General features: G+C 39.7%; 1 protein-coding gene across 2 annotated transcripts in view; it reads right to left on the reverse strand.

The window, feature by feature from the left end:
• COX16 (cytochrome c oxidase assembly factor COX16) overlaps positions 1 to 13,769 on the reverse strand; it is an 82,446-nt gene extending 68,677 nt beyond the window's left edge. The window contains exons 1-2 of one of the 2 annotated variants that reach the window (XM_045807925.2): positions 13,548 to 13,769; positions 5,979 to 6,050 (exon numbers count right to left, since the gene is read on the reverse strand). In XM_045807925.2, the coding sequence (XP_045663881.1) occupies positions 5,979 to 6,050; positions 13,548 to 13,616 (141 nt within the window). In that variant the 5' untranslated portion in view covers positions 13,617 to 13,769. The remainder of the gene's footprint in view (positions 1 to 5,978; positions 6,051 to 13,547) is intronic. The other variant, XM_045807924.2, reaches the window with a different exon arrangement.
• Between the last annotated feature and the right edge of the window lie 5,086 nt (positions 13,770 to 18,855).

Below are 18,855 nucleotides of genomic sequence, written 5' to 3' on the forward strand. Positions count from 1 at the left end.
AAAAAGTTATCTCTGGTAATAGGTCTCTTCCTGGTACAGGCCCTCCATCTAAGTTGTTTTAGGCAGCGAATGGAAAGATAAAAAGCTTTTCCACAGTCTGCTGGGTCTTGAGCTTAAAATAATCCACATGTCAAAATGCCTCATTCTGGGACAGCATATCCTGCTCCCCCTCAAGACCAAACAGTAGGAGGAAAAAAACAAAAACTAAAAACTACAACAATCTCTAGAGTAACCTCCAGTGGAAGAGTAAAAATACAGCTTTCAAACTAACACAAAAACAAATTAATAAAACATTGTTAATCCAAAAGAGGACAAAAAAAGTCAAAAAGAAATAACTGTAACAAATAGCAAATTTTAAAAAAGTATATTTAAACCCAAATATGTAAAAACTTACATGAAATGTAAATGGATTCAATGATCCAATTAAAAAACAGGACTATTAAAAACATATATTCTGTTTATAAGAGATATATTTAAAACCTAAATTTATAGAAAGGTTAAGATTAAAAAGGAAACTAATGAAATCACACTAATATCCAACAAAACAGCCTTTAAGGAAAAAAAGCATTATTAGCAATCAAAGTGTTAAGACAACAGGCCCCAAATGGAGTCACTTCTGCTAAGCATGTCACCAAACTGAAACTTAATATCTAATCTAAATTCCACCCTCCCCCAGGAATGTAATCTTAACCAGTCAGTCTGGAATTTCCTGGTCAAAGTAGTGAAGTAAACTACCTGATTGTTCCCGTCTGTCCCCCAAAGAAAGATGAAATAATGTGCTCTTTCCTTGTCCCTGCTCGGTTAGGCCTATAAAAGTCTCCTATTTCATACAGCTCTTTAGAGCTCCATTCCATTTGCCTGATGCATGAATCACTGAATAAAACCAATTTGATCTTTAAATGTATTGATACTTAAATTAATTTGAATTTTGTTTTTTAACAAAAACTTCATAATAAAAACTCAAATCCCCATGAAGATGTAATAATTCTGAAACTATGTGTGCCTAATATAGTGAAATGGAGTCATAATGAGAGATGTTAGCACAATTTTCTCAGTAGCAGATAGAAAAAAACAGATTTAAAAAGTCAACACTACAGAAAATTTGAGAAAACACTACAAACTTGACCAAATGGATGCATAAATTTTTAATATGTACCCAACACTGGCAGATATACATTCCTTCAAGCACACATTACTTATATATAAACTGATCCTATGCTGAGTCATAAAGCAAGTCTCAACAAATATCAAAGAATGAACTCACTGAAAATATTCTTTGATTACAACACATCTAAGTTAGAAATCAATAAAAAATAATTTAACTAGAAAACCCTTTAGGCTTATAAACTAAGGAAAAACACACTTCCAAATAGCTTATGAATAGCTGAAAAAATTTTAATAAAGGGGTGTGAATATATTATATATTAAACTTACATGACATAGCTAGACCCATGTTTAAAAGGAAATTCATCAGCTTGTAAGCATATATTACGAAAAAAGATGGAAAGGGAATGAGCTAAGAATCTACCTCATAAAGTTAGGAAAAAGAAAAGAAACTCAAAGGAAAAAGTAAATAGAGAACAGAACTAATTAAAGGTCAAACAAATGAATGAAGAAAGAATCAACTAAACCAAAAGCTACTGATAACTCTCAAGTAAAATTGACTTAGAAGAAAGAGAAGTCACAAATAAGAGTATTGAGAATGAAAAGGAGATCAATAACATAAATCTTATGGGCAATAGATACTGGGATAATTAGGCCAGTAAACTTGAAAATCTAAACAAAATGGGCAAATTCATAGAAAAATACAACTTTCTAACATGTAACAGAAAAAATAAATTATTTGAACAGTGTTATAATGTATAAAGAGCTGAATCTGTACTTTAAAATCTCACATAAAGAAAACTCCAGGTTCAGATGGCTTTACCAGTGGATTCCACTAAAGAAGAAATATGCCAGTGTAATAAAAAACTTTCTAGTTATGTGGTAAGCATAAGCTTGATGACAAAATTTGAAAAAGACAGAGAACAGGCCAACTTCACTAATGCAGAATTCCTGAAAAACACACTACAAAAAGACAGCAACATATCAAAAAGACAGTATACCAAGATCAAGGGGAGTTCATTTCTCAGGAATGCACAATTAACTTGAAAACCACAATGTAATTTGCAAATAAACTAATGCAACAGAACAGACAACAACACAGGCACAGAAGAGCAGGAAGGAAAAAATGTTATGTCAGTAAATGGTGCTTGAACAACTTGCTGTCTACATTAGGGAAAATATTCTATAAGCAGAGTTAGGGATCCCCAGAAAAAGAAAGACCCAGACATAGCTTTTGTGATACAAGAGAAGTCATTACAGGTCCCCAGCTATCCCCTCCCACCATTTCCCCTCCCACCATTCCCCCACCCCCTGGATCTGTGCCTTACCGACTCTACTCGCCCAAGCACACTTCTTGCAGTACTGCCTAGGGGGTGTTAGAATTACAAAGAAATTGGGGGGGGGGGGAACAGTAGTTAAGAATTTTAAGGGAACAATGGGAATGCAAAAACTGAGTCTCTAATGGGCCAGTAGATAGCCTAACCATATCAGAGACAAAAAAAATCAATGGTAAAACTCCCAGCGCTGTTTCAAAACATTGACCTAGCACATTCCTGAGTTGTCTTTGCAAGATTGAAACTAGGAGAAAATTTAAAGCTTATTTTTCAGAGAACTGTTTCTCTGTAGTCAGCTACTGTTTCTTTTCAGACTCCACTAAGAAATACACTGGCTGTCTCTGCAGAGGCCTGGACTTGGGAGTCAACTGATATGGTTCCAAGCTATGAACAAGCAAGGCCCTGCAGAGCTTACCTGAGATAACCAGCCCAAGATCCCATCCAGTTTATACTGGCTTTTGGATCACGTCCCTAGCTCCTTCCCTTTGTCCAACAGTTAACTCTACTTCAGTACAATGTTAAAGTCTCTGCCCTAGGAGGAGCACAGGCTTCATAACATACTACATCTGCACAACCTTATTCCTGCCTTTATGTCTGATGACAGCTCCCCTTTCCGAATATTCATCCTAATCTTAAATAAAAAGAACTCTCTCACCCCTGTTTGGGTAGTCACGGATTTGGAAGTTATTCCCATGATCTCTTTCCTATTTGCCGCAAATAAAGTTTCCTTTATGAGACAATACCACCTGCCGGAATTACTTAGAGATTACCTGTTGTAATCCAGGTAATCTCTATCTGCAACTCACCAAGCAGCAAACGAATTTACATTAGTTCAGGTACAGCTAGTTCCGTTACAGTTCCTCCAATGTGTGTGGGTTTTTTTTCAAACCACCAAGCAATTAACTCAATTCTGACACTACCTAACTAGAGATAGAGTCAGATCCCACAGGTTAAAGGCTCAGTTGTCCAAGACAGCCCCCGCCCCCACTTTACACACAAATTGCAAATCCAGGATGTCACCTGTACTTCTGACTGGTTATAGACTGGAGGTTCCAACAACCCCTCCCTGGGTTTGATTAATTTGCTAGAGCAGCTCACAGAATTGAAACATTTTACTTATAAAAGGCCAAATAGAAGAGATGCACAGGCAAGGTATAGGGGAAGGGTATGGAGATTCCATGCCTTCTCTAAGAGGGCTACTCTCCCACAACATCTACGAGTTCCCCCAGTCAGGAATCTATCTGAACCCTATCTTTTTGGGTTTTTATGGAGGCTTCATTACAGGGGGTGATTGATTAAGCCCTTGCCATTGGCAATTGATTCAACCTCTAGCCCTACTCCCCTCCCTGGAAGTCAAGGGGTGGGACTGAAAGTTCCAACCCTGTCTCACAAGCTTGTCTCTCCTAGCAACCAGCCCCAATCTGTAGGTTAGCCAGGGGCATTCCATAAATTCATTAACATAACAAAAGACACCTTGCTCACTCTCATCACTTAGGATATTCCAGGGGTTTTAGCTCAATGCCCGAAAACAGAGCAAAGACCAAATACATACTTCTTATAAATCAGAATATCACAATTCCTCACACCGTATACAAAAAATCAATTCCATTTGGGTTTTATATTTGCAGACCCGAGCATAAAAGGCAAAACAAGAACTTTAGCAATCATATAGGAAAATATTTATATTTTGGCGCAAGAAAAACTTCTTAAAAGGACAAAAAGAAAAAGTAACTATAAAGTAAAAAAAAGAATAAAACAGACTACACTAAATTTGTTCATCAAAAGACACCATTAAGATGAAAGGTTTATAATCAGTCATGTATAAAGAAATCTTATAAAACAATAAGAAACAGACCAACAACCAACAGAAACAATGGGCAACCGAGACCTGAAACATCACAATAAAGGAAATATAAGCGGCCAACAGACACAGGAGAAGTGATCAACCTCAATACTCACTCCTCCAGAGTAGTAAGGGGATTAGTCCCCAGTCTATCTGCCTCCCAGAAAAAAGGATAAAGCCTTTCAGGAGGAAAACAATACCACCTGGAATCTCTACAAGTGTTTACAAACAATATCCAATATTTAATTCAAAAATTACAAGGTCAGGGCACCTGGGTAGCTCAGTCAGTTAAGCATCTGCCTTCAGCTCAAGTCATGATCTCGGAGTCCCGGGATTGAGGCCCATGTCAGGCTCCCTGCTCAGTCTGTTTCTCCCTCTCCCTTTGTCCCTGTCCCTGCTCGTGCTCTCTCTTTCACTCACTCTCTCCAAATAAATAAATAAAATCTTAAAAAAATAAATAAAAATAAAAATAATTACAAGCTGTGTTCAAAGACAGAACATTTACTCACAAAACCAACAAAAGGAAAAAATTAGACAATAAAAACAGATCTATAGCTGATGTATGTTGGAGATAAGACTTTAAAGTAACATATATATTCAAGATACTAAAGGAAACAGTAAATAAAAACATGATTTCATGGAAGATTACATATATTATACATTCTTTTTAATTTAGTATTTACCCTAATACTTACTGTCTTTAAGACTAGTTGGAGTTGGTGTTTCTCTTAAACTATAAAATTTACTGAGAAAATTGAATAGGTCCCTTTAATACTCTGTAATTTCATACCAATAATTATTTATTAATATAGTTAATATATATTATATAATATATATTTCATTAGAGGATCTCAATAATATTGGTAGAAAATTTATATATAAAATATTATATATATGTATATAAGAAATTATACATATATGTACATAGGTTTTATATATATATATAAAACTTGGGAAAAAACTCAAATATCACATGTGGCCACAAACAAAAACAACATACTTCTGAATGAATTAATCAGAGTTAAATAACTAGAGTTTGTATCTAACACTTGGCCTAAATTTGTTAGTAACTGAATCAAAGAGGGTGAAAATCCTAGCACTACCTCTAAATAGCCATGTAACCATAGGTAAGTTACTGAGGCTCTCTGAGCCTCAGTTTCCTCGCCCGCAAAATAAATTTTACATATATTTATATATAAATATAAAAGTTTATATATAATATATAAACATATTATACCTAAAAAGATATCATTATTTGTAATGAAAAATAATTTTCCTTTCCTTCAGTATTAGTAATATCAGTATACTTTATATATCAACATAATTTATGAAATTACTGGTATTAATATGAAATAGCTAATTTATAATTGGAGTAATATAATGGGAGTGACATTATCGAACATTGTTCAGTCCCTTTTAAGTCCTTTTTTAAAAACAACTCCACTGAATACATTTTATGGGAGAATGCAGTATTGCAAATTTTCTATGAATAAGATAACTAAATTCTTTACATTTCATGATTCACTTCCATATGATCATTCATGTTGTCTTAAAGAATAAGAAAGAGCCCAAAGATCATACAACCCCTTGAAAAATTAGACAAAACTCAGACTGCTTAGTACAGAGTGTGGTATACACATCTAAACCAGAACAACCGCCTATGCAGCCACATGTCGAACTCCAATTACCGTCCTTACTTTAATTTTCACAGCATCATAGCGGATTTGTGAAAACTCACGAAGACCGAAAGAACCTCCAACAATCAGCAACTGAAACAAAGAAAGGAAACAATTAAACAAAATAGAAGGGCAGAATTCAGTCTATCTACAGATTAATGCCAAAAGTGATGCAATACTTTATTTTCCTGGTGAGTTACCATTCATCTGTTCAGAGTAGATGCAGTATGGACAGTCACTAGGAAACATTTTATCATATTACCAAATACCAAAGTCAGTACCCCATTACTTGTTTGTTCATTTTTAAAGATTTTATTCATTTTTGGGGGGGAGCACAAAGGGAGGGAGAGAGACAAGCAGACTCTGTGCTAAGCGCTGAGCGCAGAGCCCAATGTGGGGCTTGATCACATGACCCCGGGATCATGACCTGAGCAGAAACCAAGAATTGGACACTCAACCAACTGAGCCACCCAGGTGCCCCCCCATTACTTGTATTCCACCTTATGGTTTAAATAACATCATCACGAGCATTATATTAGTTGATCTTACAAAAGAAGCTAAGAAAAAAATCCATTTAACAGAAGAGGAAATAAAAGCACAGGCACCTACATGACTTGCCTGTGATTACCCTGAGTAAAGCCAGGAATTAAATTCTGGCCTCATTTCTTCAAGACCAGAATTCTTTCAATTTTATGTGTTTGCAAAATAAGCTAACTAGACAGCATTTTTCTCCATTTTCTCACCCAACTAATAAAAGAATCTCATAAAATACACCGCACTTCTCAATATATGGCAAACCTTAAAAGATCCCTCCAACTGTCATTGCTGCTTTATCACCTCCTCCAATAATCTAATGGGCTTTCACCCCTAATCCTAAAGCTGTAAAAGTCTAGCAATTTGGATAAAAATAAAGTTTGATCCCTACCTTCCTTTTTATGTCAACATATTAATATTACCAAATAAGGAAATACAAAGATAGAAAACATTGTAAAATATAAAACTTTACAATTTTGAAGTTGAAATGCTAACAAAACCTTGAGGCTATAAATTTTAAAACCCAGTAAGTTTGACCACATAAAAATTTTAAATGTCTATCCTGACAAATAAATGAAATAAAAACAACACAAAATCAAAAGACAACAAATCAGGAAACATATCTGTTATATATAAGCAGCTAATATCTGGCAATGTCAATATGTAAGAATTAATTTGTATAAGCAAAATAACCTTTGTCTTTGTGTTTCAATGAAAAGACACATCCCTGGCTTTCGTAACTGTTTCAGTCTCCTTTTATTCATTCTTCCTCATCTTCCCAACCTCAAAATGTTGGGAGTATCCCAAAAGGCTCAAATCTTCACATTTCTTCTAACTATTCAAAACCAACACTAAGTCCACAGCTGATGTCATCCAATTTCATGGCTTCAAATAGGCTCTAGAACCTAACAACCTCCAAATGCACATTTTCAATGGGAGGCATCCCACTAAACTGAAACCTGCCTTCCTATTTGACACCTCCACTTGCAAGTCTAACAGATAAACGGGGCGCCGGGGTGGACCAGTTGGTTACACATCTGACTTCAGCTCAGGTTATGATCTCCAGGTCCCGGGATCCGCCCACACTGGGCCATCTTCGGGGAGTCTGCTTCCCCCTCTCTCTCTGCCCCTCCCCGCCATGCTCTCAGATAAATAAAATCTTAAAAAAAAAAAAAAAAAAAAAGTCTAACAGATATACATAAATTAACATTTTAAAAAACCCTCGACTTTTACCCCAATACTCTTTCTGCCCCAATCTTTCAAATCCCAGTAAATGTCAACTGCTTTCATCCAACAGCTCAAGCAAACTTCTTTGTAATCATCATAAGCTCCTCTCATTCATATCTCATATCTAATCCATCCCTGAGTTCTGTCACCTCTACTTTCAAAATATTTCTTGAATCTGACAATTTCTGACTCTACCTTCTTCTAATACTCTAGTCCAGGCCACCATCACCTCTTTCTGGAACTACTGCAATCACAGCACCCACATGTTACATAATGAAGAATTCGTCTGATCTTTGTCTTGGGTTCCTGAGAGGGAGGTACTAACTCGGACTTTCCTGAGTGACAGGAGTATCTTTGTTATTGATGGTGGGCCCCTAGGACCACACCTGAGTTTATGCTAATGAGGCCTAATGAGTTTATGCTAATGACTCATGGTAGGCCCCCAGATAGTTGCAGTATACAGGCAGGCCATGCTGGCATGATCAACCATGTGACTAGAGGGGTGGGGTTTTAAGCCATATGGTATCAACCTGACCTCCAAGGAGATGGGGTGGACACTGAGTTCCCTTACATAGTTAATGATTCAATTAACCATACCTGGATAATGAAACCCCAATTTAAAAAAACTATGGACACTGAAGCTTACTTGATTTTCCTGGTTGGTGAACACACCAATGTGCTGGGAGGGTGGCATGCCCTAACTTCACAGGAGGAAAACATGGAAACTCTGCTTTTGGGACCTTTTCAGACCTTACCCTGTGGGTCTCTTCCTTTGGCTTTTCCTAATTTGTACCCTTCATAATAAAACTATAATTGTAAGTATAGTGCTTTCCTGAGTTCTGTGAGTCACTCTAGAGAATTATTGAACTTGAGAGTGTTAATAGGAACCCATGAATTTATAACCAGTTGATCAGAAGCACAGGTGGTCTAAGAATCCCAGAGCTTTCAGCTGGTGTCTGAAATAAGGGGCGTTTCATGAAGGACTATTCCCTTACTCTGTTAAGTCTGTGCTAATTCTGATTAGGGTCAGAATTGCACTGCACCACCTACCACTCATTACCACAGTATCTACACTCCTCACTAAATATCTTCATTTGTGCAATAGATCCCATATCATCTTATCTATCGAAGGACCCTGATTCATCAATTCTCTTGTTTCCTGTACCATGAAAATCTTGCTCACTACCACATGATTCATCATAAAAAATGCTATTATTTCTCCCGCTTATTAACAAAGTTCTCTAGACCTCACTTCCTCACATTACTATCCTCTTTCCTTGTTCCTATCTGCACTAAAATTTCTCAAAGGAGTTGTTGATGCTCACTGTCCTCCCACTCTCTCTTAGACCCATTCCAACCATCAAAGACATCCACGTTACCAAATCCAATGGTTAACTCTCTGCTCTCATCTTATTTCATGAGCAAAATTTGACACAGTTGATCACTTTCCTCCTTTTCCCTTAAACCTGGTTTTTCTTTTACCTGAGAATATTTGTTAGTGTCCTTTATTGGTTCTTCCTGTACATTCAACCCCCTAATGCTGGAGAACCCCAGGGCACAATGATTGGTCTTCTCTAGCTACATTAATTTCTTTTGTGATTTCAATCAATCCTATAATTTTAAAAATATTCACATGTTGATTACTAACACTCCACCTTTAGAAGGGATCAAGCAGGCACCAGGGGAACAAAGCAGCACCAGGTAAACAAACAAAGCAGACCAGAATAGCACTGCAAGGGCTCTGGAACCTAAATTATCATTGGAAAGAAAGCCCAAAATAGTGTGCTACTACCTACAAGCCAAGTCTAGCATGGTGACTGCTTGCTAAAGTAGAAGACTTAAATAGGATACAGAGTTTCCTAACCTAATATTCAGAATGTCCACGATACAATAAAAACTCACTTGTCATAGCAAGAATCAGGAAAACAGCAAGTTGAATCAGAAAATACTATCAAGAGATATTAATATGCAGATAAACCAGATATTGGAATGATCTGACAGATTTTATTTTTTTTTAAGATTTATTATTTGAGAGAGAGCACCGCACCCGCACCTGTTGGGGAGGGCCAGAGGCAGAGGGAGAGGGAGAAGCAGACTCCCCACTGAGCAGGGAGCCCCAAGCCCACACCAGCTGGATGTGGCTCGATCTCAGGACCCTGAGACCATGACTTGAGCCGAAACCAAGAGTTGGACACTTAACCGACTGAGCCACCCAGGTGCCCCATGATCTAACAAAGATTTTAAAGGAATCATTATAAAAATGCTTCAGAGATCAGTAACAGAAGTTCTTAAAACAAATGAAATATTACAAAATCTCACGAAACACATGAAAAAAAGAACCAAAAGGTGACATCAGTGAAATGGCAGACTAAGAATCTCCAAAAATCTTCTCCATCAAAGCAATGAAAAAAACTGGCAAAAGTTCTCAAATCAACTTTTTCAGAAATTTGAAAATTAAGCAAAGACTTGCAGTAATGTTGGGAACATTTTCTTAAGAAGAAGACTGCCTTTCAGTAAGAACAGAAAGCTTGGTGGCATTTTTATTCCCCCTCTCCACCCCAGCTCCATGGTAACCATGAAAACAAACAGAATGTAATCATGGTACAAAGAAGTCACCTTTATTTTTTTTTTTAAAGATTTTATTTATTTATTCGACAGAGATAGAGACAGCCAGCGAGAGAGGGAACACAAGCAGGGGAAGTGGGAGAGGAAGAAGCAGGCTTATAGCGGAGGAGTCTGATGTGGGGCTCGATCCCATAACGCCGGGATCACGCCCTGAGCCGAAGGCAGACGCTTAACCGCTGTGCCACCCAGGCGCCCCAAGAAGTCACCTTTAAAGGGGCAGAATGGAGTTGGAGCTCCTTAAAATCTTATTCCCTGAGAACTGTCTCTGCTTGACCAAATCTGGTGGCCCAATGGAAACCTCAGTCACAAGGCTGTCTTCAGTTTTCCTGACTTAGAGCTCAACCAGTACCAACAGACTTCTCCCAGGAAGTGTTTGTTGAAAAAATTCAGATGCAATTGTTTAACATCATGCCTGCCTGAGGTGGTAGGCAACAGGGCAAATAACAGTCTAACCAAAAACCTTAAAAGGAAAATATGAGAAATAAGGTATCCACAGGGGACTCTGAAAAGTTCAAGCATATTCTTGAGAATCTAGTAGGAAATGTTCATGGACAGAACTGTGCCCATGCACAGAGTGGTACGTAAGTAAGCTCAGGAAAGACCTGAGAAGGCCTTAAACACGTGCCTGTGGCTAACCCGGAGTTTCTGAGCAAGCAGGAAATAAAAGCTCAAGGCAGAGTTGTAACCTGCCCGGCTAAGTGCTGAAGACACACCAAAACAAGCACCCAGAGCCCCTCGACAAAGATTGACTGTTTCCAGGTGTTTACGGAAATCTCCACCCAATAAAAAGAAAAACAGCCCGATTTAAAAATGGGCAAATGATTTGAATAAACATTTCTCCAAAAAAGAGATACAGATGACCAATAACCATATCAAAGTAGGTTCCATATCATTAGCCATAAGGGAAATGCAAATCAAAACCACAATGAGATACCTTCACATCCACCGAGAAGGGTATAATAAAAAAGATGGACAGTCATAAGTGTTGACAAGGATGTGGAGGATTCATTGATGGTGGGACTGTAAAATGACGGAGCCCCTCCGGGAAATAGCTTGACAGTTCCTCCAAATGTTAAACATGTAGTATCACATGACCCAGCAATTCTACCACTAGGTACATACCTAAGAGAAATGAAAACATACATCCATACAAAAACTTGTACGTGAATGTTCGTAGCAACATTATTCAAAATGGCCAAAAAATGGAAACAATCTAAAATGTTCATCAATGGATAAATATAATGATAAATAAATAGGATAGGATTAAGATTAAAAAAACTGTCTATCCAAATGATGGACTATTATTTAGCCATAAAAACAAATGAAGTTTTGATACATGTTACAACATGAATGAATCTTGGAAACACTACGCTAATTGAAAGAAGTCTGTCACAAAAGACCACATGTCATATTGTGCTATTAAATCTATAGACATAAGTAGATTAGCGGTTGCCTAGGTGGGAGGAGAGGGAGGAGAAAATAGGAAGTGACTACTAATGAGCATGGTGTCTCTTCTGGGATGATGAAATTATTGTAAAGTTAGACAGTGGTGATAGTCGCATAACTCTGTGAATATACTAAAAACGCTGAACCGAACGCTTTAAATGGGCTAATTTTTTGGTGTGTAGGAACCAGTAGGTCACTGGTCAGATTAGAAAGGTAAATTCTGACTAAATGGGCAGTGTGGAAGCTGAAACAAGTATATTCTCTTTCCTCAAGTAGTTTGGACAAAAACGGAAGGAGGGCAGTATTTGCATATACCTGGTGTTCAAAGTCTGTATGTCCCATGAAGCATTAGTAGTTATCCAAGAGAGGAAATAATTTCAGCTTGAAGATAAATGTAGTGTAGTAATTATGGCATATGCAACTGATACATGATGAGGACGATGTATCTTTTGAGTTCTTTCCAGTAGTGTTTGGTTTCAGAGTACTGAATTCAACATTTTCCTCTTCAATTTATTTATATGTTTAGGATTCATATTTTGAAACATGGTCCTCTAGGTCCGGTATAGATAGAGACCAGTACAGAGTAACACATTTGGGGAAAAGGCTACTGGGGCACTTTCCATTCCCTGAAATAAAACAAAAGAGGAAACCCCTAAGTACCTAGAAGGTACTTCAACACTAGTGGTTTCAATATCGCAGCTTTGGTGATTCTGAAAAATAAGAAACAAAATCAAATTGGCTTTCATTGGAACATGAAGGTGACCTCAAGTTAGTGACCACAATCGCAATGCTGCTGAATGGATCTCCATCTGGGGGCAGAGGAATCTATAGAGAGGATAGTTTTTACACTTGTCCTGTCATCTACACAAATAAAGATACTTCTCTCCTTTCGTTCTGTTTAAATGCAAAAGCTGTTAACTTCACCTATACCAATATTCACATAAAGGATTAAACTGTTAGGTATTTAAAAAGAAAAGTGGCTTTTGTCCACACGCTTTATTGAAATTGTCTCATTTACTATCACATCAAGGCTTGCTGAAGCAAAATAACTAGCCAAGGTGAAACAGCGGGGGGGGGGGGGGGGAAGGAGAGGAATTATATGGCTGGATTCCAATTCTGGTTTGTGTTATGTCAACCTCAACCTGTATCTTTTAGACGAATGAGATCCTCAGGGAGCTCAGTGTCGGACAGGACGCAAATATATAAACACCAAAAGTACACTCAATGTGCTTCAAAATGATCAATTCTAAGTCAGCGACCTTTTGAAGGCTGCTGCAATGTGGCACGCACCGTGCTAAACACTCCATTTTCACAAAGTTTTATTTAACTCCTAACGACAACCCGGGAAGAATTCAACCAGTTCACAAACCAGGAAGCTGAAACGTGGAGATGCCCGAAATTGTACAAATTAAGTAAATACATCTAGTTCCAACGATCCACAGCACCATCCAGGTGTAGCACGGGGTTAAAAATGTCACTTTAGTAATCACCCAGACCCGGTGTAAAACCTGGTTCTGACATCGCTCTCTGACGCACACCCTGGTAACTACCAGGGAGGGTAAAAGGGGAACTGGAGACCTGGCATCAGCGAAAGGAGAGGCCTAAGACCGCCACCTCCCACCAGCCCCCTCCCCGCCCAGGCTGCTGCTCCCTGCCTCCCGCCTCCAGCCTCCCAGATCCCGGCCGCCGGGACCCAGCCGACCTAGACGCCCGCCCCTTCCGGAATCCCGCCCCGCACGTTCTCCTCCCTGCGCTCACCAGCATGGGGACTCCGTACCGAAGCGTCTTGTTCTTGCGCAGGGAGCGCATCACCGAATGTACAGACATGACTGAACTCTCCCACGTGCACGGACGCCTAGCTCAACAGGCCCAGCACGGCCTCCCGAATCCAAGCTCCCTCCGCAGGAAGCAGTCCTTGACTCGCCTCCTTTCCTTGGCCTCCCGGTGGTCGGTCCTCCCCCAATAGGCCTCCGCCAGACAAAAGCAATCGATGCGTCGTAACACACTCGCGCGTTCGGGTGGAAATTCGACTATCGGCCCTTTGGTTCCGGCACACTGGTTTGCAGTCGGGACTTGGGACTGAAGCCGTGTTTGTAGTCCTCATCAAGTGATGTGGAAACCGATACCTGCCAGGTCTGGGTCTTGGCCAACGTCTTCTGATGTTCCCTAGCACATAACCGCTCTATAAAATCAGCCAAGAAAAAAAAGTTACTTTGGAGCCAATATTGCAGCTTCTGGTACTCTGGCTGTTTGTGGGATGGGGAGTTTACCAGTTTAATAAAGATTTAGAAATAAATAAATCACCACGAAAGGGAAGGTTGAATGGCAGTGTAGTGCCTTGATATCACTGATCCTTTAATGCTAGTGCTTTAACCACTAGGTAGCCTGTAGTCTTCATTTATGAGTGTTTGTTTTCCACTCATTCTGCAACCCTCCAGCATATATTTTTGCAGGTCATTAGAAGGTTCAAGGGAAACAGAGATGAAAAGATATAATCCCTGCCTTTAAGAAGGGGGCAGTTTAATGGGCAAATGAACACGTGCCTTAAGCACAATAGTTACTTAGGAAACACCCCCCACGTGCCATTTGCCAGGGTGAGTCAGAGAAAGCCTCACCTACCTAGTACTACTTGGGATGACATAATAGTATAAAATACAGGTGACATGGAGTAACATTTCCCATGTTATCCCTGAGATCTTCCCGTCTGTCCTTGCCTCTGTTACCACTGAAATGTTCCTGGTTTAATCCTTTGTCATCTTTCCACCTATTGAAGTCATCCCTAAGTGGTCTTCAGAGGAGAAACTCGAGCTCTACCTTTCACCAGCTGTAATAACACCCATATCCATAGGCCTACTGGGTCAAATATGAAAAAACCCAAAAAACAAACGTACCTTAATTGTGATTCTTAAGTCTGTCTTCCACTCTGCTGAAAAGTTATCTAAAAAGCTTAAGCGATGAGATTCTCCTGGTTGGTTTTGTTTGTTTGTTGTTTGCCTACACTAGTCACTCCAATTTTCTTCACAAGGAATTTAAGGTCCTTTTTAATGGCCTGCCTTTTCTGTGACTCTTCTTCATTCACTCCATACTCCATCTTAGAGGAGATATTTTTCCCTAAGTATTGCATGAATTTCCACATCTTCGAAATGCAGCTTCAAGGACAACACGTTCTTGAAGCCTCCCTTACTCCACAGGCAATATAAATTACTCCCTTCTCAGAGCTCCAGTGGCCTTTGACTAATATATATCACAGAACACTATCACACTGTATTATCAGTTTTCATGTATAAAGTCATTGTTGCTCCAAATAGCATATAAGCAAGATGAAAACAGGAGAGAGGGAAGGATACTTCAGAGTTTGAATTTGAACGTTGGGGCTTAATTTTTGGTTCTGAGGCTGAGGAAATGAGTCAAACCTCCCATCCCCTGTGCCCCAAAGAAGCATCACCTGAGCTGAGCCAAGGGAGATTTTGGACTGATCAGGATAAACTTTATTAAAGTGAGACTAAAAATTCTATTTTGGAGGTATTTCTCCAATCTTCTGTCACCCCAGTCTCTTCAAAGAAGAGACACCTTGCAAACCTGGGGACCGAAGCAATAAGGTGGGAGCATTTAGCCTGAGAGGTTAAGTTAAACTGCACAGTGGGGAGTGCTGGGAAAAAATTGTGTAGATTCATGGGCAAGAGTCTGGAGCAGTTATACAATGAAAGAGAATTTAGGATTGGGGGATGGGCATATAAACAGTGTTGCTATGGGTCTCCTTTAATGTGATTTTTTGTACTTTATTTTGAATTATTTGAATTTGCTTTTTGTTGAATGCTTGTTTAAACAAGCTCTACATTAACCTACTTAAAAAGTAGTGGGAAGCACTTGTTTCCTGTACCTCCATCTCCATGCAAAATTTTCCTTCTCTATAAGTTCTTCTTGGGGACTATTATATAGGTAGCTTTACTGGTACCTCAAAGGAATTTGCCATTTCATGAATCCAAGAGCCTTTTCCTTCTGCCTGTATGATCATAGGGCTTATATCAACTTCCCCTGCCAGTTGTTTGAAGGTTTATGGAAGCATTTGAGTTCTCAAAGCCTGACTTTTATGAGGACAGGGTGCAAAGTTATTTTACTGTCTGTACATATTGGTGTCTGTCAAAAAATTATCATTTTCTGTGTAACCCCAGATTTGACAGATTTGATGTCCAAGGAAAAATCAGAAGTCCAAGAAGAATGATTGGAGACTAGCGCACCAATGAGAAAAAAGAAGCAAACTTGAAAAAAAATGTAAATGCATAAGAAGTTGGTATTCGGATGGTCTAAGGGATGGAGAAGCTGGATGTTAAAGGGCTAATTTGTGGAGGCTTCTGTGGTGAGGCAGATAGGGCTGTGGGGAGCAGATGCGTGAAGCACGTGGTGATGGGGAGGGGATGTGCAGGCTGTAGCAAGGGAACCAAGCCGAGGGTGCCCTTGGGGCTAGACAAGCTTGAAAACAGAAGGCTTTGGGGCATCTGGGTGGCTCAGTCAGTTAAGTGTCCCCTGACTCTTGATTTTGACTCAGGTCATGATCTCAGGGTTGTGAGATCGAGCCCTGTGTTGGGCTCCATGCTCAGTGGGGAGTATGCTTGAGATTCTCGCCCTCCCTCCCCCCCACTCACACATGCTCACGCTCTCCCTCTCTCTAAAATAAATAAGGTGCTTGGGTGGCTCAGTCAGTTAAACGACTGCCTTCAGCTCAGGTCATGATCCTGGAGTCTCAGGATTGAATCCCGCGTCAGGCTTCCTGCTCAGTGCGGGGAGTCTGCTTCTCCCTCTGACCCTCCCCCCTCTCATGCTCTCTCACTCTCTCTTTCATTCTCTCTCTCAAATAAATAATTAAAATCTTTTTAAAAAAAATAAATAAATCTTAAAAAAAAGAAAACTAAACAGAAGGCTTCTGAAGAAATAACATGAAGTTAAGAATTTCATTAGAAAATCAGTAGAGGAGAAAACACACAAACTTCAAAGTTCGTTTGAAGACCATGAGGGGAAGAGACTGGCATTTTTTTCTTTTTTCTTTTTTTTTAAAGATTTTATTTATTTGAGAGAGAGAGAGGCAGCAAGAGAGGGAACACAAGCAGGGGGAGTGGGAGAGGGAGAAGCAGGCTTTCCACTAAGCAGGGAGTCTGTCATTTCTGAGTAACCAAAAGGCCGGGGAGGGGAGGGATCAGAGAGAAAGGGTTAAGTGTTGGGTGAAATGAGTTCAGAGAAGCAGGCAGGAACTTTGAGTATTGTGGACTGAATCCTAAGGGCAGTGGGAAACTTCGAGGGGATTTGTAAGCAGAGGAAAGACATGATTGAATCTATTTTACCAGGATCTCTAGTCTAAGGCAAGCAAATTGGAGGGGGACACATGGCTAGTGAAGAGGGCAGTTAGAAAGCTAACGCAGTAGTCCACATGAAATTGGATGGTGGTTTGGACTAAGATTCAAAGAACAATGTGGTGGTGGGGAATAGTCAGTAAGAGACCAAATAAAATGCTGAAAGCATCATGCCACCAAACTGAATGGGCCCAAGGCCCACTGGGTACCCAGGGTCCTTTGACGTGGCTGGAGACAGATCATGATCCTTTGCTTTAGTGGTTGCTGTCCAGAAAAGCTAACTGAAAACCTCTTTTCTATAAAGTGGTTCCTAATTAACCACTGGCCTCACGTAAAGTTTGAAATTGCACTGTGTTTGAGGATGGATGAAAGTTGTGACATCGAAGAATCACTCCCCATTAACTGCTCAGGGGCCCTGGAGGGTACGTATTGCCAGACCCTAGCAGGCAGTGAAACCAGCCATAATTTTAACTAGTAATTTATTATGGATTAGGAAACCGGCTAACCAAGCTTGTTAGAAAATTAAATCAAATAAAATAGGACTTTTTGCTCCTGGGTTTAGTGATACTTGATTGCTCGAGTTTAAAAAAAAAAATGTTGTCATTGCTTCTTTCCTTGTTCTTGGCTATTTTCTAGAGAGTTCAGATTACCTTTGGGTATCTCAGTCATTTCTGTAGGTTTGGGAGTAAAGGTAGAAATTAGAGGGACAGAGAACCCACAACAGTAGTAGTGGATGTGTATTCACTAGGTTTTTTATTTTCTGTATTTTAATGTTTTGACATCTGGGGCCTTGCTGACCCTGAAGGGACTGCTCCTTCCAGGGTTAACCGATTTTTACAGATAGTGAACAACTCTCTCGCAAGTGTACTTTTCCAATACGAACCAACCAATCCGGAGCCTATACTCCTTTATGGCGCTCTCACACTCAGGGTCATTATTCACATGCCCTAATCACCCCAAGGCCAGATACCAGACAACTAGGTATGCCACACAGACCACTAAAATTATTCAAACCAGCCAATCCTAACCCTATTTACCTGGCATTGCCTGTTCCTTCCCATGCAACCACAGGAACAGCTCCTGTCTGCGCCTCCTCCCTTTCCCAGTGCCTTACAACCAATGCTAGTGTTTTCCTCTGTGGTCCCCATGGCATGGTGTGTCCCCTTCTCTTGGGAACCATGTGTAACAAACTATCTTTTCAATGTCAGTTGTCTCCTGATCTTTTGGCCTTACTATACCTCAATTATTCTATTAATACCCATATCCAAAACAGATCGGGGAAACTATCAACCCTTTTTTATTCCCTGTCTTCTATCTGCACCTGAAGAGACCCTACTTTTTGTGACTTCTGGCAAATAAATGTTCCATGAGTAAGTTATTCTTCTATACACACTATTTTCCTCTTAAACACACAAGCAAGAGCAATGTGGTGGAGTATAAGGAGCACAGAAAAAGTTCTGGTCTGGCTTCAAAACTTGACCAGATGTGGTCTCCCCCCATGCTGTGAAGAGCTCGATCTAGTCTATTGGCAGATGAGAGGCCATGTGTCAAGAATCAAGGCACCCTAGCCAATAGCCAGCATTAAGTGCCAAAGTGAGGCCATTCTGGACTACCCACCCCTCACCCCTGTTCTGCCATCAGATGGATGCAGCTGCATGTGACCCCAGATGGTATCAGCAGGAAACGCTCAGAAACCCACAGAATCTTTTAAAAATTATTAA

Source organism: Ursus americanus, chromosome 26 (genome assembly GCF_024610735.1).
Source record: "Ursus americanus isolate L20-20 chromosome 26, mUrsAme1.1.p, whole genome shotgun sequence".
Classification (NCBI taxonomy): domain Eukaryota; kingdom Metazoa; phylum Chordata; class Mammalia; order Carnivora; family Ursidae; genus Ursus; species Ursus americanus.